Source organism: Euwallacea fornicatus, chromosome 10 (assembly GCF_040115645.1).
Source record: "Euwallacea fornicatus isolate EFF26 chromosome 10, ASM4011564v1, whole genome shotgun sequence".
NCBI classification, from domain to species: domain Eukaryota; kingdom Metazoa; phylum Arthropoda; class Insecta; order Coleoptera; family Curculionidae; genus Euwallacea; species Euwallacea fornicatus.
Genome location: NC_089550.1, coordinates 4,733,172 through 4,759,743, shown reverse-complemented (window position 1 = coordinate 4,759,743; position 26,572 = coordinate 4,733,172). Strand labels below are relative to the sequence as shown.

Here is a 26,572-nt window from a genome sequence, read left to right as displayed (position 1 = left end):
TGCTTTTAGATTGATTATTTTCACAGAAGGCGATTTATTGAGAGCAACAAGGACAAAAAAAATTGTCATGTTCATGAGAATTTATGTATATATATCTTTTCGATCTTTAAAATATGTGGGAGTCTCGGTTGACCGAAGCGGAATGTCAAAGAAATACAATACGCTTGAGCCCTTAGATTTATGTACGTAAATTGGAAATTTATCTCTTAATGCAAAAATAGATATAATTGGAGAGATCAAAACTTTCGTAAACTAAACATTGCGAACTGTCAGTAGAGATTAAATCTTTTGAGCCTTTTAGCAGAAATTCGGTTACTGCCGCCGTCAAAAGGGGAGATCGGTATTTATCCGCCCCTATTCGAAAGCTGGGTAACAAACTTCAATTGCAATAGAGTGAAAATAAGGATTTTGAATGATATTCTTCATAATTAACTAAATTACTTCCATTTCCTTACATAAATAACCTCAACAAGAAAAAAAGCCCGCTGGCAGGTATGATATTCAAGTTGGATCACTTATCGGAACGTCGTCTCCTGTGAAGATAATTTGTCGTTCTAAAAGGATATTTCTTTCAGGATATGCACGAGATAAATTTCCTTATATTAATTCAAGCACGTAGAAGATTCTATAAGAAAATGCATGTTTTTGTTGGTTTTAGTGCAGGTTTAGATGAATCACTGACTAGGCACTTTTGGATACAACATCGTAAATTTTTAATTTAGGAAGGAACATTTCAAGGTTTATCACCGTCTCTCGTAAACCTTGAAATAGCTGACTCCTATAAAGTTAAAAGATGCAAAAACATTTATTGGGCCCTATTTCTTTGTAAATTGTTATAAACAAGAATGCAGGTTTTTCGATGTGCTGCTACGCATGGCAAACTTGCCCAAGATGGGAGAACCTTCAACATCTACAACGACTTTTTCAATGATTGAGCGAACAACACTTACCTGAAAATGTAGCACAAACTTGCACATAGCAGTTCCAAACCACCAGGTACTGGTAACGTCCCACATCACCGAAAAGGGCAGACAAAATAAAATCACTAACGCGTCAGCTACTGCCAAATTCACTATAAAGTAATTGGTCACTGTCCTCATTGACGGGTTTCGGTAAACCGCCACACAAACCAAGATGTTACCAAATACCCCCACGATAAACACCACCCCATGGCACGCTATCAGACCATACATCCATGGTTGTATCACTACGAAATTTTCGTATAAGTCCTGTTTTGTTTGATCAGAACTCCCATTCTTGTAAATAAAGAATCTCTTCTTGGGAGTGTGCACGATATCCAATAAGTCTTCACTAGAGGTGTCTCTCTGTTGTCTTAGTTTTGTGTCTTCGGAGAACTGTCCACTAGTTGTAGGAAGTAGAAAGAGAATAGAAGAGAAAAATGTGTAAACTGTCAAGAAATGCATTGTTAGGATGCTACGATTGCATTACTGTCCATAGCATCTGAAACAGAAAAACGGGTTTATACTAGGGGTTCTAAAGAGCACAAAAAACTCGTTTCGATACAACAGTTGTAATGTAAAACTACGTTATTTTTGAAGTCAAAGAACCTTGACATAGCGATATTTCACTTCCCATAGATAAACACAACCAATTTTCCTTTCATATTACTTTGAGGCTTTTTAGAGAGCTCTCAATTTTCGCAGCGGATTGTTCCCGCTCTGGAGTTTTGATTGATTGACGGAAGCAATTAATAATGAAGACATTTAAAAAATCGTAAATGGCGTCAAATACTTCTCATTTTAAATTCAATTAAAAGTTTGCCGTAGGAAATTCTTTCGCCTAATTAAAAGCGGGCGTCATTTCGTGTTTCGACTATTTCGACTGAACGAGGGAAGTGTAATGTAAGCAGATAAGATGACATTTCCATGGCTGTTGAAAATCTAATTATAATAAATTGTCTAATTCAATCAGGTTTAGTAAAGATTTGTTGTGTGAGTGTTTTAGCAGCAACGAAGGTGAGTCTGTTTAGGCTTCAACGAAACATGAGAGACATTTTTGAGCAGCAAACGACTAAAATACCTATTTGATACGTCACTGACATCACAGTGGTTTCTCCAAATTTCATAGATTTAAGGGGCGATTAGAAATTCTTAAAATAGCAATGACCAATGATATAAGATGATTTTGAATCCAGTCATAAAGTCAGGAGATTCGAAATCTACAAACTGCCTATCAAGTAGTCCAACATAAATAAATAATTCTTGAAACTTTAATAAACTATTGGTATATAATACAACACTCCTATTTCATTAAATTCCAGCATAATGCAGATAAATTTCCCTCACATACTATCAGGGACGATTTATTGTTGTCAAGCTGTTATGAGGTGTAGGTTGAAATGTCGTAAATCGTGCTGTTAACTTGTGGAAACGACTCTCCGGGAACAGGCTCAGATGGCTTGAAGTAGTGCTACTTACAGGAATCCAAAACTCGCTAAAATTCGAGCAAAATAGGTAGGAGGTGAATGATTATCAAACCAACAGGTTTGACCGCACATTTCGGTCGTAATTTTTGCGGTGTCTCAAAGTAGCTAGTTTCATTAAATCCAGAAGACATAGAACCGGGAAAAAATATTACACGTATAAATGTCCCTGTCTTTTTCCAGGGAAGCAAAAAGACGTTAGTAAGAGCGTGACAAGCAATAAATTTACTGCCTCACTCTCTGTCAGCGTTTAATCTGCAGGATTTTCAACTCGTATGTTGCGAAATACTTTCGGGAAAATGATAAAATCGGAACAAAATTCCGTTATTCATGACACAATAGCCACGAAAGCCAAATGTGCTAGCTAGTATATACTATTTCGCTGGTTTTATTAAAAAAAGGAAACACAGAAAATCCATTGTTAGAACAAAACTTCGTTATAAGGTAAGAGCACAAAGCCATTTGCATATAAAATTTCTCTATCGGCAATTCAATCGAATAGCTCAAAGCTCCGATAAAACGCTTATTTATTTTAGGCAGACCTAAGCCAATAATAATTGCCCATTAGCATTTGAACTGAATAACCACCCAATAAAATAAACTCAAATTTAGCAGCGTCGAGCTGCAATTTCAAAAGAGCTGGATGAAATTGAACTCCATCTCTTTCCAGTAGCCGTCGATTGAATTTTATGACATTCAGAGTGACGGGGGATAGGAATATTCTAACTCTAACATCAATCCAATATAGCAAGCCTTCAGTTTTGTTAGATATATTGAATCTCAAAATTTGCTGTTACGTCCTCTTTGAGCTAGCAATACAAAATTACTTCTCTGCTTGTAAAAGGCTGAAGGTTTGAATCGTTATAGAATTTAATATAACCTTTCATTTCTTAAATATTATAGACACTGCGGTTTATAGTGAGATATTTACTCGCCCTTAGTTACTTAACATTTTACCACTACTTCAAAATGCACGCCACAACTGCCAGTAACAGCCTGAGTAGCAGGAAAGCCCAAAATATGGAATTACTAACTAGGAAGCCCTCCAAAACTGTATGAAAACGTTGAATCTCTGAACTAGTCTAAAGTTTCGAAAGTTTGTTGCACGGTTGATCGTTCAGAACTTGACCAGTTTATTAGCGGAAACTAGAAAGCTGTTTCAGCTTAAAGTGTTGTATCGGCCACGAAGTTAAAATCAATTAATAAACATTTATTAAAATTATTACTTATTCTTACAACACTTAGAACTCTGTCAATAGCATCTCTTGACGCCAACTAACATTAATAAACTGTAATGCTGAGTCAAATGTTGCGTAAGAGGACATTTGGATAGTTAAATTGTAAAATTGTACTTACAAATATGTAATGTAGCGTAAATGCATTTAAAATACACATATTTAGTCAGGCATGCAAATTATAAATTACCATGTGAGGTTACGCAGTCTAACACGTGCCCAATCGATTAAATATGCATAGGAAAATTTCCATTTCCCTATGTTATAAGATCATAATATTTACCATGTAGATATTGATTTATGCAATTCCAACCTACACTCTACTATGAATCGGCAATAATAAATCATTTCCAATTATTCGGGAAATTTATTACTATATGCGACGATTTGAGGAAATATATTTATCGAACTGACTAAAACGACATACAAATACTTGTAGTTTTATTTAATTGTATACGAAGAATTAAAATTTAAGTACTTTCAGCATTTCAAGAATAAACACAATTATTAAGGGAACGAAAGAGATTTCTGCTTTGACCTTTCTCTAAGTGTGCTGAGAGCTTGAGAGCTGACTTCTCTGGATAACACTTAAGAAAATAATGCTTATAAATCGTAAAATAGAAATTGAAAATTTAAATAACGTTTATGAGGGCATGAGATACCCAAGGCAAGGCATTTCATCAAATATGGAAACGACAAACAAATGGACATAAAACTAATGACAGGAGAGGAATATAAAGAAGGAAGAAAATCATGAAGAAACACATAAAAAATATCTCTCTTTGCAACACATTGAGAAATAAGACATGGATAGATGCAAAAGAAACATGTTTGAATTATTTCCGAGAAAGAAAACTAAAAAATATATCCTACATACCTGAAACATAAATGGTGAAGAACCTCAGAAATTTTCATAGATACGTGCAATAAATGTTTACGAAAAGAACGTCACTTCTGAGCTATTAAGATCATTAACTATTTATTAAACAATCTAAGAAGTGGTTGCTTCTCCGGTGCGGTGCCCTAAATCAATGAGAGTCGTTAAATGTTTGATTAAGCTAATTATTTTTGGTTCACTTTCATTGAACAAGATTTTTACTGATATTTTTGTTTACCAAAAATTCCAAAAGAATCATTTTAAAAGCGACATGAATTTATGTACTGACAAAGGTTTTTCTCTGTAGGATCCCACTTTTGTCAAGTATAAAGCGTTACAAATTTAAAACGCCGAGAATTTTATACAAATTCATATGAACACGCAAATCCTATTTATGTCGTTGCAAAGTCGCAGCAAACGTTGTTGGGATTTTCGTATCACGCCATGTCGCAAAACTTTAATTTTTAAATATTTTCGCACAAATATCCCAGATTTTACTAGCAGTTAAATCTCTTTTTTTTTATCTACAAACACATAATTATAGAAATTTAGCGGGATTAAATGTACATCTATGGAGGCTGGCCTCCATAGATGTACATGGCCTCTAAGGTACTCGTTCCGAATTGCTATTTATTGCGTTAATATAAAATATAAATTCATTAAACTAAAAGAAGCGGAAATTTATAGTTTCCTGAAGACCCCAATTTAAACATCTTTTGTTCTTATAAACAAGTCGGTTAACTGAAACTAATCCTCTCAATTCTAGATAATGCTCAACAACTAAATTCCAACAATTTGACTAAGAATTCAATTTTAGATCTTAAAATATTCTAAGAAAGTTTACCTCATTAATGTTACAGTTCTCCAGGCAAGAAAATTGCACTTTTCCGTATTGAAATTCCGAACAAAACCCGCAAAACTTCGCGTTAGTTTTAAGGGTAAGCAACAGTTTCCGCTTTATAATTAGCTAGGAGCTTCGTAACAAGCTTTTAAGCAATTTCGTGTCTAAACATCGAACTCATCATGAGTTTCATCGAGCTTTTTGTGTCCTGTGCAAAAATGAAGAACGCAATTTTCGGCGAATTCCATAAATATGTATCCTCAACATCCCGAAAGCATGCAATTCGCCGAAAAGACACCATAAGTGCAATACGAATGTAGGCCAGCAATACATTCAATATAGAACAAATAGTTGTGAGTATTTGCTAACATAGAACCCCTTCTGAGCCTTCTTTTAAAGTCTTTAATAAGTTTGAAAGTTTCCCACACTAAGCTGGTGAAATTCCTTTAAAGCTCACCCCGAAGTTTGCTGCTGTTTTTAATATATGTTAAAATTGGAATACGCCTGAAGAACGTGTGTAATCTCAACGTTAAGGCACGTTGTTATAGATTTTTTTTTCAGTTTTGATGTCTTAAAAGTTTGCAAGTAATTTAATATAAGCCAAATTCTGATATTAAATATTTAATGCGGACTTTTAACACGCATATTTCATCTCTGTTCGGAAATTACATTTTTATCTACAAAAATTTGAATGAAAGGTTCCTGAGATTACAACTGAAAATAGTAGCTGCCTGCCAATTATCCAATTATACGACACACGTAATACACAGAATCACAAAGCAATTTGAAGCGCAGATATTAAAATGTTAATGAGAAAAAAACACATGTGACGCATAAACTGAAATATATATCTAAAACTTCAATTAACTATTAGATTTCAGGAAATTTCTAGATTTATTATCTTCGAACCAACCACTTTGAATGTTTAAACATTCCTAGCCCGCATCGCTTTATATAATGGAGCGACGATTTCAATAAAATAGCAATAAAACAACAGATTTAAATAATTCACTTATACAACACATATTTAGATAAATACTGAAGTACCCCTGTCAATGACAAATACTACCAAAAAGACTCTATACTTCCTATGGCATTAATAACGTTTTCACATCGAACTCGCCCCATCACTCTTAAAGCAATCAGCAGCTTTATTAAACTTGTTCCGCTTCAACAATAAAAGTCTAGCCCCATTTTATACCTCGGAGCCCTAATAACTCAGCCATTTTGCTTTGTTATACTTTTCTGACGTTATTAGGGCAAATGCAAGGCGACAATTGCTGATGAATAGGATTTGCGCTTTTGAAAAATTAAAGCCAAAGAATAGCTTCTCTTAAGGAAGGTCGAAAGACTTTTTCAAAGAAATAAATAATAAAATGTGGATATCAGTAAATAGACAAAGCCATCCATCTATGTCTTGGGAGATTTGAGATTTGAGGATTTGGTTGAATCAGAATGTGTCTGTATTAGATTTAACGACCTCTTGCTATTGCTGGTAGAGTGAATGTCTGCACATGAAGCTACGTGCCAGACCGTGAAATGCATCAATCAATCATGTCAGACATATTTTTTATCGTATTGTATTAATCTCGTTATGCAATTTACTCTCGGACAGCAGTCTAGATAATGAAGGATATTTCTACGAAGTTGATTGATCACATAGTTTTAGCTAGGCTTTTAAGAAACATGGCGAGGGACTTTGTAGGATTATATCAATGCGAATCATCGCGATTTCTATAGTTATACAGTCCTCTTAGGAGTGTAAAATGTAATTTCATTGCGTTCAAATACAGTTTGATTAAATTGTAACGTAGAATTCGCGGGGAAATAAATAATTTTCAACAAAAAATTAAAATTTTTATGTTTCTGTAATATAAAATTTTAATTAAAATTCACCAGTTCCAAACACGTATGTTCCTTAAACCAGGTGTGATTTATCAAAGAAATAGGTTATAAATCACGGCGATTGATTAGAATGGAAATTTATACAACATAAAGAATCAGTCGCAAATGTGCGATAACGTTGATTTCCATCATTAATCACTTAGTTGTTGATATTTTAATCTGGTTATGCATAGTAACCATAATTAACCCAGTTTACAGTTCATAAATTTCAAGCCAATAAACGGTTAACTTAAGGGCTTATTTACAATATTATTTTAAAAAAATGATATATTAAATAAACATCAATGCATTCAAAAATTGAACATTAACACATTTTTTTACTACTATCTACAATTTTTGCTATTCATGTTTGCTGGTTTGAATTTTTCAGCTTTTCTTCATATTTGACGAATAATAAAGAAACATAAAAATGACGTAGCTAATAGTTAATATTTAATGTTGCACCCAACGATGTAAAAGGACTAAATGTAACATACATTATTTACACTAGAAAATGACATGGACCGGGAAAGAAAACGATTTTCACCTCTCACTTTCCTCTCATAGAAACTCACTACTGATTGATAGCACTCAAGATGATTCCTCTCATAATTTCGTGAGCGAGTAGTTCAAGAATGCGGTTTATTCGGAATCAATAGAAAGCTGTCTATCTTCTGAAGGTCTTTTTGAGAGAAGGAGGGTCAATAATCGCCACCCTACTGAAACTGAAATTCTGGAGGATTTGGGAAATTTCGTGACGCTATGGCGAATAACCATTTTTAATTAAAATTTTATTAAATCTAATTCCTGTTAAATTATGCAGTCCTTCAGCAAAACCAAGGTAAGACACTGGAACAAAAAAGTTATTGGAACTTTGAAAGCATGCTAAACATGAAAAATACTTTTCATAATGGCGTGCCTCAAATTCAAAATTTCGCACGTTCCTCAAGCATATATTCCATTTTATGCTACATTCGGTCGGCCTGAAAGGAATTTCAAAAGTTTCGTAGGGAAATTTTGAAACTTATTAGAGTCTTTGTCAAAAGACTTAAAAGGGTCGCATGCATCATGCATGTATACCATTTCAGCAAACACTCACAACTATTTGCTTTAAAAGAAGCCTATGGCGGGTTATATTGACATAGATCTTTATATGGCATTTCTATATGTTGCATGCTTCCAAGTCAAGATACTGAGAAACGTTATTTATGGATACGAGAAAAATTTCCATGAATGCGTTTTCCAACATCAAAACCGAAGTTTTTATGACATACAGAAAGTCCAATGAAACTATTGATAAGCTTTATGGTTAAAAACGAAACTAAAGCTTAAACCTTATAGTTGTGACGCTGCTTCTAGGTAATTATAAGGCGGAAATTGCTGCTTGTTCATAAGACCAACAAAGTTTTTAACATTTTTCCTCTGGAATTTCAATATGGGAATACAGAAAGTGCAATTTTCTTACCGGGAAAGCTGTGCTGCCGATGAAGTTAAGTTTATGAAATATCTTAAGACCTGAAATTGGATTCCTAGTAAATTTGTTGAATTTTATTAGTTGAGAATTATTAATTACTGAGGCGACAATGTTCAGTGAAGCAGCTCCTTTGTAAGAAATGACGACGTCATTTTAAAGTTCTGGAATCAAGATGAATCAAGAATCGAATCCAAAAATGGATAAAAACCACCCAAACGATCGCTTAATTTCTTTTAAAAATTTAAAATATGTTATTTCCTTCCTTAAATCGGATACCGATTTATCAAAGAAATCGATTATGAAACACGACGAACAACTAAAACAGAAATTTATCGTAAGGTAAAGAAATATCTTTCTTACAAATCTTGCATTTGTAATGTTCGACAACGGTGATTCTCATCATTAATCATATAGTTTTTGATGTTATAACCCAGTTTAAAGTTCATATTTCATCAATTCCGGACCAATAAATAGTGAATATTAGATCAAAATATTTATTATTCAAATTAAAGATAAAATAACCATTGAGGTACTCAAAATAAGGCAAATATAGCATTTTTTATTAATAAAATATATAATTGCCATATAAACTTTTGATAAAAAAGAAATACAAGACCGAATTATCTTAATCTTTTTCACTATCTGAGAATGAAAAAGAGGCCAAAGGTTACATAATATATTAATACATACACTACCACATATCGGGTGGCGTCATCTTTTAACGATGCTATTGACGCACTGTAAAATACGAAATTGCTTGTCGTTACGACAAAGAAAATTTATTATTTGGAATTTAATATCATGTAATAATTATCGGTTGTTAAAATATATGGGGTGTCCACAAAACACATTAATCAAAGTAAAAATATTTTAAGACAGCACTCAACCATGAGGGCCAGCAGAGTCTCTGACGTGAGGTACTCTTAACACAATTGGCTATTTTTAAACACTATCTCAAGAAATTGAACTTCGATTTTTTTTTTTTAATTTGCCATTTTTTTTTAATTAATCGGCTGCAGAAATTGCCTATAAGCTGCCTAATTAAATTATTAGTGTTTCTAATTATCCAAACTAAGATCTCCTAGGCAACGTCTAAAAAATTTAATCTGGACGATCCTCCTGTGAGAGAAGACCCTAAATAAAGCAAGTGATGAGATTTCCTGAACTTTCCGCCCAATTAAGCGTGATCCTTGGAAAGAATAAAAACAGTGTAATATCGAAAATGGAAGGTGATAAAAAGTTCCTGAATGCGACAGACGAGACGAAACGATACATACAAACGACCGAGAAAATAGTTTTAAGAACAATTACTGGAATGAGACATCCAAATAACTCCCTATACAATCCCAGTACACAGCTATACAAACGAACTGACATACCTAGGGTTTCGAAGAGACTTGAAAGAATACAATAGAAATGGATGGACAATGTCGAAATCTAGAAAATAGCAAGACTTTTATGTATTTCAAGACCGACTCACGCTACAGGCGCCCTAGACAGACTCTACAAGAACATCTCTCCGAAAAACGGAACAACACAGGCTAAGTTATTAAAACTGTAATTTCGTCGTAACATCTGTTGTAACATTGTATAAAAAACCAAATAGGACAGTGGTCTGTTCCATCAAATAGAATAAAAGTTGTATACAAGGTGAGTCGAGAGGATCGTGCCAAACTTCAGGAGCGTGTTGTAGATGAAAAATAAATGTAAAAAAACTCAAATGTTGTTATCCAATTTTCGTTTGTTTACAAGTTATAGCGTAAATGAAATTTTTTCCTGGACGCTGGATTGGTCGTGGTGGCCCTATTAGTTGGCCTCCAAGGTCTCCAGACCTCACACCACTAGACTATTGTTTGTGGGGTTGGTTTAAAACTGAAGTGTACAGGGTAAAAGTGGACACTCAAGATGCACTAATTCAACGCATTAGAAATGCTGCAGCTGCTATTAAAGAAAGACATGAAACAATCAGGAGCGCAACGAATGCTCTTCATAGACGAAGCCGAAAATGTTTAGAAGTTAATGGCGATATTTTTGAACATTTACTATGACATCCAAACGTTAATTTATGGAATTTCTTATTAAATTTATTAATTTTTTTTATTTTATGTTTTAATTTTATTTACGCTATAACTTGTAAACAAACGAAAATCGGATAACAAGATTTGAGTTTTTTTACATTTATTTTTCATGTACAACACGCTCCTAAAGTTTGGCGCGATCCTCCCGACTCACCCTGTATACAGGGCGTTTCATAAAAATACCGACAAAATTTTAGGGGATGTAGTGTGTATAAAAATCTTTTAAAGGCAAACGGTTATAGTTATTTTCTTTTAAGGGATACGTAAGGTATCGAAATTCACACTGGTTTTTAAAGAAAAAACTGTTTTAATGTCATTAAAATGGAGAAAATTTCGGCTGGAACGTATTTTACCGTCGAATTAATTAATCGTCAAATTCAGTTATTGAAACCTAATTATAGAAACTTTACCTCAAGACACAAACACCACCAATTAAATGCAGATGCGACATTTCCTAATATATAGCGCCTCTGTCTATGGCGTCGATGGTCTTACTTCGGAATCCTCCTAATTAATATTAATAAGAAACTTTCTGTTAAGTTGAGAGTATCAAGAAAATCGAGGAGACACGATATTGGAAAACCCTAAATAACTGAAGCTGTAAAACTACTTTTAGGCAAAATAATTCGGAAACGATCTCCCCAGATATGTTAAAGCAATTTATCACGTTAAGTTTAAAAACTTGTAAATCTACTTGCGATAGCAATATGGGGAATATGGAGGGTATTAAGAAACGCATGATTGATTGTACAGGATGTAATCTTTAATAAGAATTATAGCCTTCATACAAGAAAACTTAAAATTTAATTAAATCGCAGCAAGTGGAATTTCCTATCTTCCGCATATCAACCTCTTTCATTGTTCCATGAAACCTAATCCGACTTATATAAATCTCTAAAACTATTTCTTCCAAGAATTCCAAGAAAATCTTATGATGGTAATATCGGTTTAAAAAAGGTATTTTCCGGGCTAAGCCATATTAATTGGCCCAAAAGCCTAAATCCCGTTTAAAATTCATAAGCCACTTCAACTATCATCAAAATAAATCTGCGAGCTTTACCACGATAATTTCAGCAAAGCATTACAAAGCCAAACATCTGGCTGATTAGCAAAACAGGCTCGAGTCAAGGTATTTTTTCCGAATTAACTCCTACAATGAGGAAAGTTGCTGTAGAAGTTCTGCGAGTTTAATAAAGTTGCTGATTGGTTCAAGGTCTGGTGAATTCTAGAGGAGAAGCGATCCAGAAAAGTAAATCCGAGTGAGGGCAAGAATTAATGAAATGGAGGTTAATTTTTTCATAAGAGCCTGAGTAATGAATGCTTCCACGAAAATGGTGTTGCTTCTAAATTACTGAGATCTTGACGATCTCTCAGCTGTTGAAAACTTAATTAATCATCAGGTACCTAACTTAAATATGGGACCAACGGAAGTATCCAAATGATGAAGGAAATTTCTAATATATGGATCAGTCGGGTTTGATTGCAATTTTATTTTCGCAACTGTGAAAAATACCAACAACCGCATTGCAGGTTTACTATATTCAAAATTTCTAATAACGCAACTATTGAAGCGATTAGGGACGTAAGTTTGCAAACATTTTGGCTGAGTGCACTTCAGTAACATTTGATTTGCCCTTGAATACCTCGTCGATTTTAGATCGGTTCTGACCCAACTCAACCATATAACGACCCTCTAGCTAGAAGAGATCACGCATAGGAAGACTAAAATCCGACCCATTCCAACGGAGGTTTTGTTTCCGTCACTCCAAGGCCGCAGCACTTTATCTAGATTCAGATTAAATCTTGGTGGAAGGAAAAGAAAGGAATTGTAATGTCTCGTAAGAAACTGAACTTTAAAAAAGTCTATAATGGCGTCAGTAAATAATCGTTTAGAATTCACAGAATAATTATGTTCTACTGAAAAGAAATTTAAACTTTGCCAGTCTGCATTGTCCACCAGTGAGGTCGGCCAGAATGTCCATCCTAAATTTCCTGATTTTACAGAAGATTAATCATCAGACACCATCAAACAATGAATTAAATTCAGTTCGAGCCACGCCCTTTTCAACTTGAAAGCTGAAGTATCTTTCTGAGTGGGATGCTCCGTTAGTGTTATCGTTACGTTTGAATGCTCTCATGGGTTCATAACTTAATTTATAGTAAGCTTGCAGCAGTTAGTGGTGTAATGATGAAAGATCGCCTTTCAATATTTAGGATTTTCCCTAGAATATTATAGAAACACACGGAAATAAAGTACCTAACACAATTTACTGTGGAGAAGTGCAACACAAAATAGATAAGACTGAATTAAACTTCACGAACTAAACATCCAAATACATAAATTACAAACTTAGGCAGGATATTTCGAAATTATTTAAAAATATACAGGGTGTCCACTGAACATGCGGTAAAAATTTAGGGGATTATTGCCTGGATTATTCTAAGAATATTTTGTCTTTTGATGATTTTTGAAAAGCTTTTTTATTCCCAAGATACAGGACAAGAACAATTTTCGACAATACCAACATTTTATTATATAATTTTATTATACCGGGTGGTCCATTTAACCTGACAAATCGGGATATCTCGAAAATTACGCATCAGATTGAAAAAAGTTTCAAATGAAAGTATTTTGTCTCGAATGGATCCACGATATAACACTAACCATGACTTCCCAACTCTTTCACTTGGGGTTGGGGCGGGGGTAACTTTGAAATCTCAAATGGCAACCCTCATTTTTTATTGCAGATTTGAATTTTACGATAAAAATTACTTGGAGTTTGTCTGAAACTTCTTTTTCGATTCGCCACAGATGGCGCTGTAATCGTAAAAATTTGTTTTATTCTGATTCTGAAAGAAAGCATCGTGTCTTTCATATTTTTAATGGAAACTTTTTGGTTTTTTTGGGTACCTCCGATAGTTTAAAGAAACAAAACCGTGGTTTCAGCATGATGGTTGCCCAGCTCATTGGACTTTAATATCCCCAGAAATTTTACATCATAAATATCGCAATCGATCGATTGGACGAGGTGGACCTATTTATTGGCCAGCACGATCGCCTGATCTTACCCCACTCGATTTGTTTTTATGGGGTTATCTCAAAGAAAAAGCGTATTCAAAAGTACCCACAACGCCCGAAAACATGATGGAAAGAATTAGAGATGCTTGTGTTTCTGTCGTTCCCGAAGTGTTAGTGTCTACTTAACAAGCATTACAGATGCGCTTAAGAAAATGTATTGATGAAGGTGGTGGATATTTTGAACATTTGCTTCGTCATTAATTTAATGTTCGAACAGTTGTGTTTAATGGAATGAAAATTCAATGTGGATCTAAGTTTATTTAGAAATTTAATAATAAATAAAGTTTTTTTTGTCACAGACGGTTTTATTTCTTTAAACTATCGGAGGTACCCAAAAAAACCAAAAAGTTTCCATTAAAAATATGAAAGACACGATGCTTTCTTTCAGAATCAGAATAAAACAAATTTTTCCGATTACAGCGCCATCTGTGGCGAATCGAAAAAAAAGTTTCAGACAAACTCCAAGTAATTTTTATCGTAAAATTCAAATCTGCAATAAAAAATGAGAGTTGCCATTTGAGATTTCAAAGTTACCCCCGCCCCAACCCCAAGTGAAAGAGTTGGGAAGTCATGGTTAGTGTTATATCGTGGATCCATTCGAGACAAAATACTTTCATTTGAAACTTTTTTCAATCTGATGCGTAATTTTCGAGATATCCCGATTTGTCAGGTTAAATGGATCACCCGATATATAACTAAATTTTACATATAAAATTTCTGAATCTACAAGAACTGTTGAAAATGATTATTTCTAGCTTGGATGCAAAAATCTAATCTGCTCGTCATTAACTGTCGAATTACTTCAAAAACATCAGAGTCGTTTCTTATTGAACTACATCCAATAATGAAAATGCGATTTTTCAAATCTTTCGAATTTTCCATAGGAGTATTGTAAACTAATGACTTTAGATGCCCCCATAGGAAATAACCTAGAAGATTTAAGTCTAGGGATAACGCATGCTATAAATGAGGTCCATCTCACCCAATCTATGAAACCAATTTCTCAAAGGAATGAAAGACTAAAATGACTTCTTTATTCGAAGTAGTTATTTTCAACAATTTTTTTGGATTAAGAAGTTTTACAGGTAATATTTAGCAATAAAATTTTGCTCTCATCGAAATTTTTTTCTACCCTTTATCTTCGGAACAAAGAGGCTTTTCAAAAATCGTCAAAGGACAAACTATTCTTAAAGTAGTCCTGGGAATAGCGTCTCGTTTTTTTCCCTATATTTAATGGACATCCTGTATAAATTTGAACTTAAACTAGATATTAAAAAGATTTTTTTCCTTCATTTTTAGTGCAAAACAGGTGGGAAATGAAAGTCTGATTGTAAATCAAACTCAATTGTCCAAACCGACATTTACAGGGCACGCAAAAAAATTAACTAAGCTTTTTCGGGCAGAACTTATTGATGGGTGCATTACCTATCAAATTAATTTAATGGTCATCAGTCAGTGTCCAACTTAATTGAAACTATTAATCAAGCATAGTTTTGGAATTTATGCATAATTTATAATGGTATTGCTTTCCTTCCGACGTTCAACAACTGATGCAATGTAAGACAATCCATTAGAGCGTTTTTTGAACTCTTTGTGGAGATTAGTTTGTGGCTTCAAATTAAAATTGGTAAAATTTCGCGGGATCTCCAACATTAACATTGTGTCCCAGGAAAAACTTATGATCATTAATTTTATGTGAAACTCAAAAACCCTCCGCATTCACTTTCATTGGAATTTTAATTATTCAATTTCTCAACCTTTAGATACATTCAAACAAAATTAAAATTTTTGCCGACAGGAACATAACATTAAAGCTAAGCTTCGTTTAACTTAACTCCGCGAGATGTAAAATTTACGTTTTGGTTTGGGAATAAAAAAAAACCAAATAAATCTCTCAGGGCATAATTAAACCGCGATGCTTAGTACCCAGAAGTAAAGGCTCACTTGAAACGTTAAACTCTGGAAAAGACTTGAGCTTGATATCGTAAAAAAAGTACACACTTTGCCCTAAGTGGCAATCAAAACACTTTTATTTGTTTTCGTGAAATTAGAAAAATTGAATTGTGAGGGTTTTCTTATATCGCTTGGGTGCTTGAGACAACCAACCGAGGTATTGAGAAGTTACGGTTGATTTCATTTTGGGATCGATTCGACTCAAAGGGGTTTCATAATAATAAATGGTTTTTTTGTGTTTTTTTAGGGGGTGAATGCGAACAGGTATGACTAATCTATTTGCTAGGGACTGTCAATAGAAGGGAACCTGTATGTGAAAAGAAAGTGCGTGTTTATATTTCAAAACTGTCCCTTTAGTGGCGCATTGGATTTAATGTGGATTTACCACTCCGTATATCGTTGTTTAAATCAAAACACGTTTAGCCTTGTCTCATATACCGTTTATAGTCACCGATTTTGCCGCATTATGCAGTGTTAATAAATTATCCATTTTCATGCTAATGTTTTGTTTTGATATAATATAGTTTTAGTCCGAGATTGTATGTACCTAATTTGTTTTCAGTAGTTATGATGAGCAAAAAGTTTTCTAAAATTAATCACTTTCCCATCAGCAGCAAGAAATTTTCATACCCTTTTAGGAAATTAGGACGAAATTTCACCATGTGAACTTTATTAATTTATTAATACCGTAGAGCTTTAGCCGAAGAAAGTAAGCGAGGTAATTTAATTTACATTTCAAATTCACTAATATGGAGAGGTTTTAAAGTATATTATCATGGCGTCAATGTTTATCCTTCCCTACTTGTATGGAAATTTACGTTTAAAGACTCACATTCATACACACGTTAGTAAACGCTGCAAAGGTCACAAAGTTTTATCTTTTTTTGCCAACCAACCGGTCTGGAACACAAACACATGTGTAAACATCCATTTAGGATATAATTTCACAGATTTCCCTTGGACTTTTCCCTATTTCACGTCTTTCGAACCAATTGACTTTAATTATTGCAAATATATTTCCAGAGATAATAGAATTCTGCTCGTTCCTCTTTAATTTGGAAAATGAGATCGCTAAGGCCCTTACGATGCGATTTTTGACAATCGAAATCGATAATTTTTCCAGATAAGTTCCAATTCGGTTTATAAGTTTACGTAATATATCGCTAAAAAGTAAAAATTACACTGACATTCCATTACATTATGTTAAAGTCCAGCCTTTCTCCTTCTCTCTCGCTCTCTTTTGCGTTCTCCTAAGATTCAATTTCATTCCCTGTATCATTAATAATATATTATCAATTATCAATTATACAGGGTGAGTCGGGAGGATCGTGCCAAACTTCAGGAGCGTGTTGTAGATGAAAAATAAATGTAAAAAAACTCAAATGTTGTTATCCGATTTTCGTTTGTTTACAAGTTATAGCGTAAATGAAATTTTTTCCTGGACGCTGGATTGGTCGTGGTGGCCCTATTAGTTGGCCTCCAAGGTCTCCAGACCTCACACCACTAGACTATTGTTTGTGGGGTTGGTTTAAAACTGAAGTGTACAGAGTAAAAGTGGACACTCAAGATGCACTAATTCAACGTATTAGAAATGCTGCAGCTGCTATTAAAGAAAGACATGAAACAATCAGGAGCGCAACGAATGCTCTTCATAGACGAAGCCGAAAATGTTTAGAAGTTAATGGCAATATTTTTGAACATTTACTATGACATCCAAACGTTAATTTATGGAATTTCTTATGAAATTTATTAATTTTTTAAATTTTATGTTTTAATTTTATTTACGCTATAACTTGTAAACAAACGAAAATCGGATAACAACATTTGAGTTTTTTTACATTTATTTTTCATGTACAATACGCTCCTGAAGTTTGGCGCGATCCTCCCGACTCACCCTGTATATTATCATTTATCAATGATAAAGTGGAACCTATTAAATACATTTCAGTTTCAACTTGTGTCATTTTAACGTAGTGACAAATCAAGAAAGGCATTTTTTTGTAGGAAAGATTTGCATGCCAATGGCTTTACGTCAGGTGACTCTCACCATATTAGCCCTGCTATATTTAATAATTTAATGAATTTAATCAACGTTCCCTGACGAATACTAAAACATTTGATATTTTTTATTCAATGTTAGTAACCAACATAACAAGAACGCCTCTGATAATATTCAGTATTTAATCCCAAATCACTCCAATTAGTAGTCCGTTATTTAACTCAACGTCAAATTACTGTTACGCCCACGAAAGATAACATTTCCAGACAATGGTGAAATTGAGCTAGAAACCGCCCCCAGATGCAAAGCAAATACCCAAATATTTGCCTTTGTTTTTGGTCACGTGGAGTCGTTTCACTAAATTTTATATTTTACCTAAATTAGTAACAACACAAAGTCTTTCAAAGAAATATTATAATGTATAACACCCAATTTCGATAATAACGTTAAAATATCGACTTAGTAGGTCCATTATCAATAGTACGAGGATAGTCCCGGAAGTACCCGACCCAACGCTTAAAAAAAATATATAGAAAATATTACATTATTTCTCAACATATTCTATGGCTTCTATACCGTGTTTATGATAAGAAGCTTCGAATATTTCAAAATAGGCATCAATCTTGGATTCCATCCCTTCATTATTGACAAATGTCTTTTCAAGTTTGGAAAGAAAAAATAATCTGAGGGGGCTACATGTGGTGAATAGGGCGGATGAGAAAAAAGTTCGAAACCAAGTCGATTGATTTTGACCATCACGATGATAGAAATGTGGACTGGTTCGTTGTCTTAATGAAACAAAATTTTCTTTTTCGCCAAATGCGGTTGCTTTTACCTCATTCCTTCGTTCACATGCTGCAATAGATTAGTATAATATTTTCTGTTTATGGTTTTTCCTTTAAAGAGATAATCAATAAAAATTATCTCACGTGCATCCCAAAAAACTGAAACAATCACTTTTCCTGCAGATGGAACAGTTCTCCACTTCTTTGGAGCCGACTCTCCCCTTTGAGTACATTGTTTTAAGTGCTCTTTTGTCTTAGGTAAGAAATTATGGTCCCATGTTTCATCCAAAAATTATGAATCATCGCAAAAATTCAGTTTTATTGGCAGGAAATTTTGCAAAATAACCCCTTAAAACATCCTCACGACACTACTTTTGTTCGTCTTGGGCATAAATTTTGAATGTCCAATTGTTCAATCAAAATGTGATGTACAATACTTTTTAAAGTGCTTATCATGTCTGCTGATTGACGCAATTTTAGCCGAAGATTTTCCAGTACATTTTTGTGGATTTTCATCACAATATTTGGAGTGGTCAAACCTGGACCATCCCATTGGGTCGATCACTACGGAATTAGTCTTGGTAGTTTATACGACCGCGTTTAAACTTTGCCACCCAATATTTTACAGTTTTTAACGAAAAACCAAATTATCCCAAAGTAGAACCTTACTCCACTTTGAATTTGCATCACCTAAAGCATTTCAAATGAAAGTATCGAATGACGTGTCGATGACCAACTTTTTTCATGTTTACAAAGTCATTAAAAGCTCAAGTTCACTAAAAACGGCTCCAAACGAACACCAATCAACATAGTATCCTCAAATTTTACATATAAACTTTTTAAGATTAAATCTTTGTAATATAAGCGAATTAAAAAAAAATCGCCATCTATATGTTAAACCGAGTAATTCTGGGGCTATCCTGGAACGTGTAACAACTAGAGTTTATGGGCATCTGATGCGAATTTCAGCAGGCAAACTCTATCTTAGTAATTACGTTTATATCTTTTAATTGCCATTTGTAAACCGAACTTCTAAATAAGATTCGTAATCTACAATTACCACACTTTTTTGATTAAAAGTAATTCTCCACAAACCTCCATTAAATGATAACATCGATGCATGGGTTGCTAATTAGTTCCCTAATGAGTAATCTGCTTGCCTGGCAATTACCACTATTTAGATGATTTAATTTTCTATGCTTAACTTGGTCTTGGAAGATCCAACATGGAAACTTCATCTAACTTAGTTTATCTATTGTGAATTATGATTAAGTTATGCTCAAAGTATGTTATATAACAGAATTATTTATTAGCGTCATCGCTCTGGTAAGCTTGTCACTTACCCTAACTATAGAGGCATAGGCTTTATTGGGACAAATTGGCTCTATGCACATCGAAGACATCTTCGGTAATTATTATTGATTTCTGTTTTGTGTACGATAACTGAGCAATCGGGAATTCGGGGTGTTTTCTTCTGGACATTCCATCTGGACAGCTACCAGATAACTTTCCGCAACACTAACTTTCAATAGGTTTTCATTGGCAGTTTATTACGTCGGCTTGACTCCCTGACATCAGCAACGTAAAAAGCCACTAAATCCTTTGAGGAACTCAAGACAATTTAAAACTGTTTTATCGACAAGTTGAGGATTTTTTAAGGAGACCTCATACGTTTAGAGTACAGAAGTTTGACAAATATCAATTCGATTAGGAAATACATAGAGGTCACTTTGTTTGCAATTTTTTTTTTTTATTTTGTTAAAAGATCAAATAAAATTTTCTATCAGTCTTTCACCTTACACCTCAATATCGGAAACAAAATTGCATTATTATTCAATGCAATCTCCGATATATAAATTGATTGTCAGGCTGCTCACTAGGAAATTTAACAAATCTTGTCTCACGCTTCCAAATTTCCCTTTTATCCATTCTCTTGGCATTTTATTTTTATTCCAAGCAATAATCTACATGCGAAATTTTCCGCAAATGGATGAAAATTACTTTTAGACATCAGAAAAAGAAGAGAGAATATGAAGAATGTATAATAAGATTACTGAGGTTAAGTTACAACTGATTTGATTTGCATGAGGACCCTTTCCAAAGCAAAAATATTAATTTCTTGCGTCTTTCTCACTCTTTAGAAAGTTTTTGTGGTATATGGGGTGCACTCCAACGTCTCTATGCTAAATCGAACTGTTAAGGTGTTCCTTCGATAAATGAAACACGACAAAGACACTTTGTTTTATGTTAAATGGACTGTATTAACTTTGCACTTATATCAAAAGAATGAAAGAATCTTGGTCTAAGTAAAGAAGAGGGAGAATGCTTATTGGGCGGATTACACAATATGATTCGGATCACATCCCAACACCGACACAGCTTTCACCCGACAGGGCAAAAGGAAGAGCAGAGAAGAGGGCGAAAATTGCTCCGATTATCCCTTAAGTACTAACCCCGAAGAATGCCAACCAGGGGCGCACCACCACCAAGAACCATTATAAGCTATGGCTACACCGAATCCCATAACTCGTGGCTATCTAGGGAATATCTATACTAGTCGCTTTTCTGGAAATATCGCTGGTCCAACAAATTGACCATCAAAGCAATAGTCCCTATAGAGAAACCTTCTTTTGACTAGTAGCATATTCCCCAACCAAAGCATATCCTTAGCTTTGGCTTGAAGGGCCATGTGGCCTGGTATCCAGATGATATTCTCCGAATAAGTATCGCAGTACATGGGCGTAACTTAAGGGAATAAATGCCGATACACAATAAACCTAACATTAACAACAATAAAAATAAATAGAAACAAAAGCCAATAACTTAGAGTCCCTAACACGAACTATTTTATCAACTATTGAGAAAGGAAACTGCATAGAATTATCGGCCATTTTTCTACCAATTTCCGTTGACCGATAAAAAATGTATGAATGTATAATATCAGAATTTAAAGGTGTGACTTCCAGGGGGAAGAACACTACTTCGAATTGGAGTTGATTTACAGAGTTTTAGACTATTTCACACAGCACTTACATACAGCGTGAATCCAAGATCGAGGGATATTAAATTATTTCCTCGATTTTATGTTAACACATAAAAGTTATGAGCAGAATATTACTTAAAATTTATATCCACTGCATATTGTGACGTTTAAAAGCTCCATTTCCTCGTATGAGGGAGAAATACTGCGGAAAATAATGAGAAAAATCTGCATGAAAGTTTGCATGTAGGTATTTGGCATGCACGAACTCATGTCTGAACTGACCATAGCTCAAACAATAGAGGAACGTGATAAAGAAATTGCTGTTGCTAATTTCCATCGAGTAGACCAAAAACCTCGAACGGAAGAAATCAAATTTGGAGAATAGTAAGAGAACGGATTCTTCTCCGCGATTCTTGCAACAAGGGTAAAAACGGCGTGCTTTAAAATCTGAGATCTGTGTTCCATCGGACTTATTTCTTCCTGCAAAGTTCAATTTCAAGATCCAAAGGAATTAAGGTCCTAACAGAGAGCAGAATTACTACCAGGATGGCTCTTAAAAAAGGAGCTCACAGAACTTCAGGTTCAGTTATTTCTAAAGGCACTCTGGCAAGCGCTAGTATTTTTCCCTAATTCACATCACGTGTGTAAGTGAAATGGAGATAATTGTATCTAAAGCACTTTAACGCTAATTTACAATCATCGCTTCAAATAAATCGTCATTCACAAAGTAAAAAACAATCACTTTCCATTGTGATGACCGTTTTCCAGAACTTAATGTTTCTAATATTTCAACCTCTGGATATCGAGTTCAGTTCGGTGAAACACATTGCCAATTCCACGGCCAAACGGGATTATGTGCTTATTGCATTAGGGTTTAAATTACGTCAAGAATAAAACTGCAGCTGAAACTCTGGAGGCAATAAAAGCGATTTAAATCGTATTGCCTCCAATTAGGTTTATCTCCATTGGCCGAATCCTCCATGTGAGAGTGTTTTAAATGCAGCGAGGGTTTAAGGTTAGGGCCGTTAGTTTTAATCAAGTTAAATCACGTCTGAGTTTACAGCTCTCAATAACGGAACAAACTTGATGACTCAGTTGAAAATAAACAATTAATTAACACTCTCATATAACGTCGCAAAGTAAGTAAACATAGTTAATTTCACATCAACATCGACGACACGGGAAATCACTGGCGATGTTGGGGTTTTTTCTTATTTCACCCTCGAGTCAACACAGCGTAATATCTCAACTTCCTTGTAAATATTTACCGAAGGGGTTCTAAAAGTCATCAAACTCTAAACGTATTGACTCACGAGAAAAATGCAGACTAAGTTTAATACCAAAATGCTCAAAGTTGTGCCAAATTTAATTAAATTTAAAAGGTGATTACCGGATATAAAAAGTCTCCGAAACACGATCATTCACTTTACTTTTGGTTCTTCCCGTTAATTTATCCACCCCTAGACATGAATTTTAACTGAAATTCAAATATTGGAGTTGAAATCCCTGGATAAATCGTCATCCTAAAGGACCTTTCCGATTTGATACGTCAGAAAAGGGTGTTTGTTTTTTAAATTGCAAGTGCTTTTTTGTTTTAGACGGGAAATAAGGTCAGGGTGGGTATTCGGAAGATTCAGAGTGAGCTTTAACGTCACGCAATTACTGAAGAGGGTCGAAGTGCTGATTGATATTTTTTCAGGACAGATCCTTCCTTAATTAAGTGCTAATTACCAGAGGGAGTTCAGCACGAATGTGAATTACAGTCAGCCATTTCTCCTCGATAAGCTGCAAACATGAATCCGCTACAAACCATGGAAATAATCACAATTTTATTACCCAGCTTCGACTTTAAGTTATTTCAATAAGAAATCAGAAGGAACTCTATTTTCACGCATCTAAAAAACTTTCCTATTTGATGATAAAAAAGCTGTGTTCAAATAAACTGTCAAATTATGATAAAAAATCAAGACCCTCAAACTTGTTATTATTTAACTCATGCCTTAATCTTAAGATAAAACTACAACAATTTTGTAGCCATCGAGTGTGAGGAAAAGGGCATGTTCAACACGGGCTTTCCTGCCATAACATCACTGAATACGTTCGCCCATCACGTCGTAAATGATCGTTTAAGAATCTCCAGGAACTGCTCAGAAACTTGATGGTTATGGTAGAAAGTGCTAGATTTGAGATACTCGACTTTGATCATAAACTTCAATCGCTTCTCCAAAAACTGATAGAACTTTGACTTAAAAATGCTGTGTCCAAGTTTGATGAATTAAAGATCTCAGGGAGGCAAATTTGCCAATTAATAAAAATACTTTATAGATAGGTCGAAGGGCTGGAATTTCCTCTAGAAACTATGAAATTTTCATTACTTTGAGTAGTGGAATGAAGTAGATCCGGATTCGACATTGTCAGCTTAGAACTGATGGGCACTTCTGTGAATTGGGAGATTACTGACCTGAACTAACTTATTATTTACAGAACTTTCAATGTTCCTGAGAGATTTCAGAAACTTTGTAGTGAAGATTCTTTCAATTTGTCAACAAATTTTCAGACAACTTTAACATGTCCAAGCTCCCCATAATATTCGAACTTTCAAGCCAGGAAAACTCAATTAACTCACCTTCAAAAATTCTCACATATAATTCCCGTTAATTTCTAAAAGACCAGAATAGTGACAATAAATAAGACAATAATACTTGTTGGAAACACGATTTGATATGAGGAGGGAAATTTCACATTCCGAACGTATCTGGTTGCAGGGAACTTGCAAATACCACCATCTAGAAAATATACTTAACAGTATTACCATCATAGACCAGGAGATTTATAGCCTCTGGAAGTTCAGTTACGTTCCAGAAGCTAATTTCCGCTTAATACCCTCAAGTGGGAACGAAGGAGGTACTAAACGTCTGGAAGCATGTCATAGAGATTTTCCTATTTACATTCGGTTAAGTTTGTTAAGGATAGATAAGATATAATAGGATTTCTAGCGAAAAGAAATATTTTTTTAGATGGACAATATGATAGTCGAATGAAATATTTGGGGAATTTCAGAAAGGATATTTAGATTCTACAGACTAAAAATGGTGAATCTATAAAACATAATGAGCTTTACGGAAATTTGTGCCATTTTCATATAATGTTACTATTATTGGCACTAATCTTCGCTCCCATCCCTGTGACTGCTAAATTCCTAAGCAATGTCTGATAATTCTACAAAGACTATTGAAAGTACGTGAACGGGCTCTAACTGAATTATTTTTTTTTAAGCTTTTGCATGTTGTCACACGAGTTTGAGGGGATTTTCATCAAAATTTTTGAATCCAAAAAACTCTTTCCACGACAAGGAAAAAAAAATATCCCTTCCGTGACAGTGTTACTAACACTGCCGTGACCAGGATTCGAACCTGGGTTACTACGGCCACAACGTAGGGTCCTAACCACTAGACGATCATGGCTATTGGGGACTTATCATCAGTGTTACCAATCTTATAAGAACAATATCTAACTAGAACAACTAAAATTTCATGCTTTGGTACGCTTGACCAGTCATCTTTTCTCCTAAAGCTGGTTTTTAAATAGTTAAAATGAGAGTTTATCACCGCACAATTAAAATTTGTATCCACGACTAATATTAATATTTTTCAAGATATTAAAGCAGCTAAAGACTTTGTGGCTTTCTTATAATTTGTATCCCCATTAGACAATTATTTAATAAAAATTATATACAGCTTGGCTGTTGTTAACTATATTAAAGCATACAAGTTAGGTCTGAAATTCTAATGCAAGTTATAGATTTATTACGACATTCATATTACTCGGTATTATGCATTGCCAAAAGAGATATAATAGAGCATTCTGCAAATGCCTGACACAAAACAATACCGACTCGTTTATTATTCTATTTTAAGCTAACAATAGGCATTCTTGGCAAACTGATCCACCCACCGAAATGACTGTCCAGTTTAAATCAAACCAAAAAAAGAGAGAGTTTTCACAGCCTTTTCCGTTTCTATAATTATATCGTTGCGTGGCATATAAAATACACGTTATTCTATTGCAAACAAAACGAACCGTAACTGTAATAGCCAACAGCATACGTAATGAAATTGCGTGATTACATCGCGTAAAAATGTGAATGCTTTACAGTCCCAATCTGTCACGGGGGCCTTAAATAATTTACGATGACAAAAAGTTATCCGCTTAGGTTTATGATACTATGTTATTGAATTTTCTTTGTAATGTAGTTCATGCAAAACCATAAACAATTGTCCTCAATAAAAGAAAGTAAATGTTATACATAAATGTAAATATCTACTTAAATTAGAAATTACTCATATGCATTAATTTTCGTTTAGTATGTAGGCCTTCTGGCACGAAGTTACCTAAAGCTATTGCCACCTAATCACATGTGTAATCATCAAAAATCGATTTTTTTTTCAGTTTTTAAGGAATCAAGTGAAGCCAAACTGATTCGCGCTTTTAAAGAACAGCTACTAGCCGATCAGAGCAATATTCTATCTGCAGAATTTAAATGATTTAGTCGTCCCGTTACATCGGTGGTCAATTAAAGCAGCGCCATCTAACACCTGTTGCCAAAGGTGGAAATTAAATCATCAGCTATTGTAGATGGAATTTTTTCATTTTCACATGATTAAATAGAGCCATTATCCATATTCAAGGTAAAAAAACATAATTGACGACAATGCTCCATAAAAAATTTATAAAATCAGCATCTTGTGGTGTACTGCAAACATTTCTATTAATAATTTTTTGTCCCCTTCGTAATTGTCTTTTTGTAAATTACAACATTTCGAATTAGTATTTGTTCAAACCCAAAGAAAATCGAATTTAGTTCAAAGTTCCATCACAAAAGCATTAATGTAATTTTTAATTTGTTTCTCAATGTGAAATAAGGGACGTCTCTCTGGATTT

General features: G+C 34.2%; 1 protein-coding gene and 1 non-coding gene across 8 annotated transcripts in view; both read right to left on the bottom strand.

The window, feature by feature from the left end:
* Positions 1 to 26,572, bottom strand: part of LOC136341690 (orexin receptor type 2-like) — a 62,989-nt gene that overhangs the window by 29,956 nt on the left and 6,461 nt on the right. For 6 of the 7 annotated variants that reach the window (XM_066286924.1, XM_066286925.1, XM_066286923.1 and 3 more), the window contains one exon: positions 951 to 1,461. In XM_066286924.1, coding sequence (XP_066143021.1) covers positions 951 to 1,424 — 474 coding nt within the window. In that variant the 5' untranslated portion in view covers positions 1,425 to 1,461. Of the gene's footprint in view, positions 1 to 950; positions 1,462 to 12,511; positions 12,618 to 26,572 lie in introns of all 7 variants that reach the window. The other variant, XM_066286927.1, reaches the window with a different exon arrangement.
* On the bottom strand, positions 25,024 to 25,095 carry TRNAH-GUG (transfer RNA histidin (anticodon GUG)). Its single transcript has one exon. It is a non-coding gene; the product is annotated as a tRNA-His (tRNA).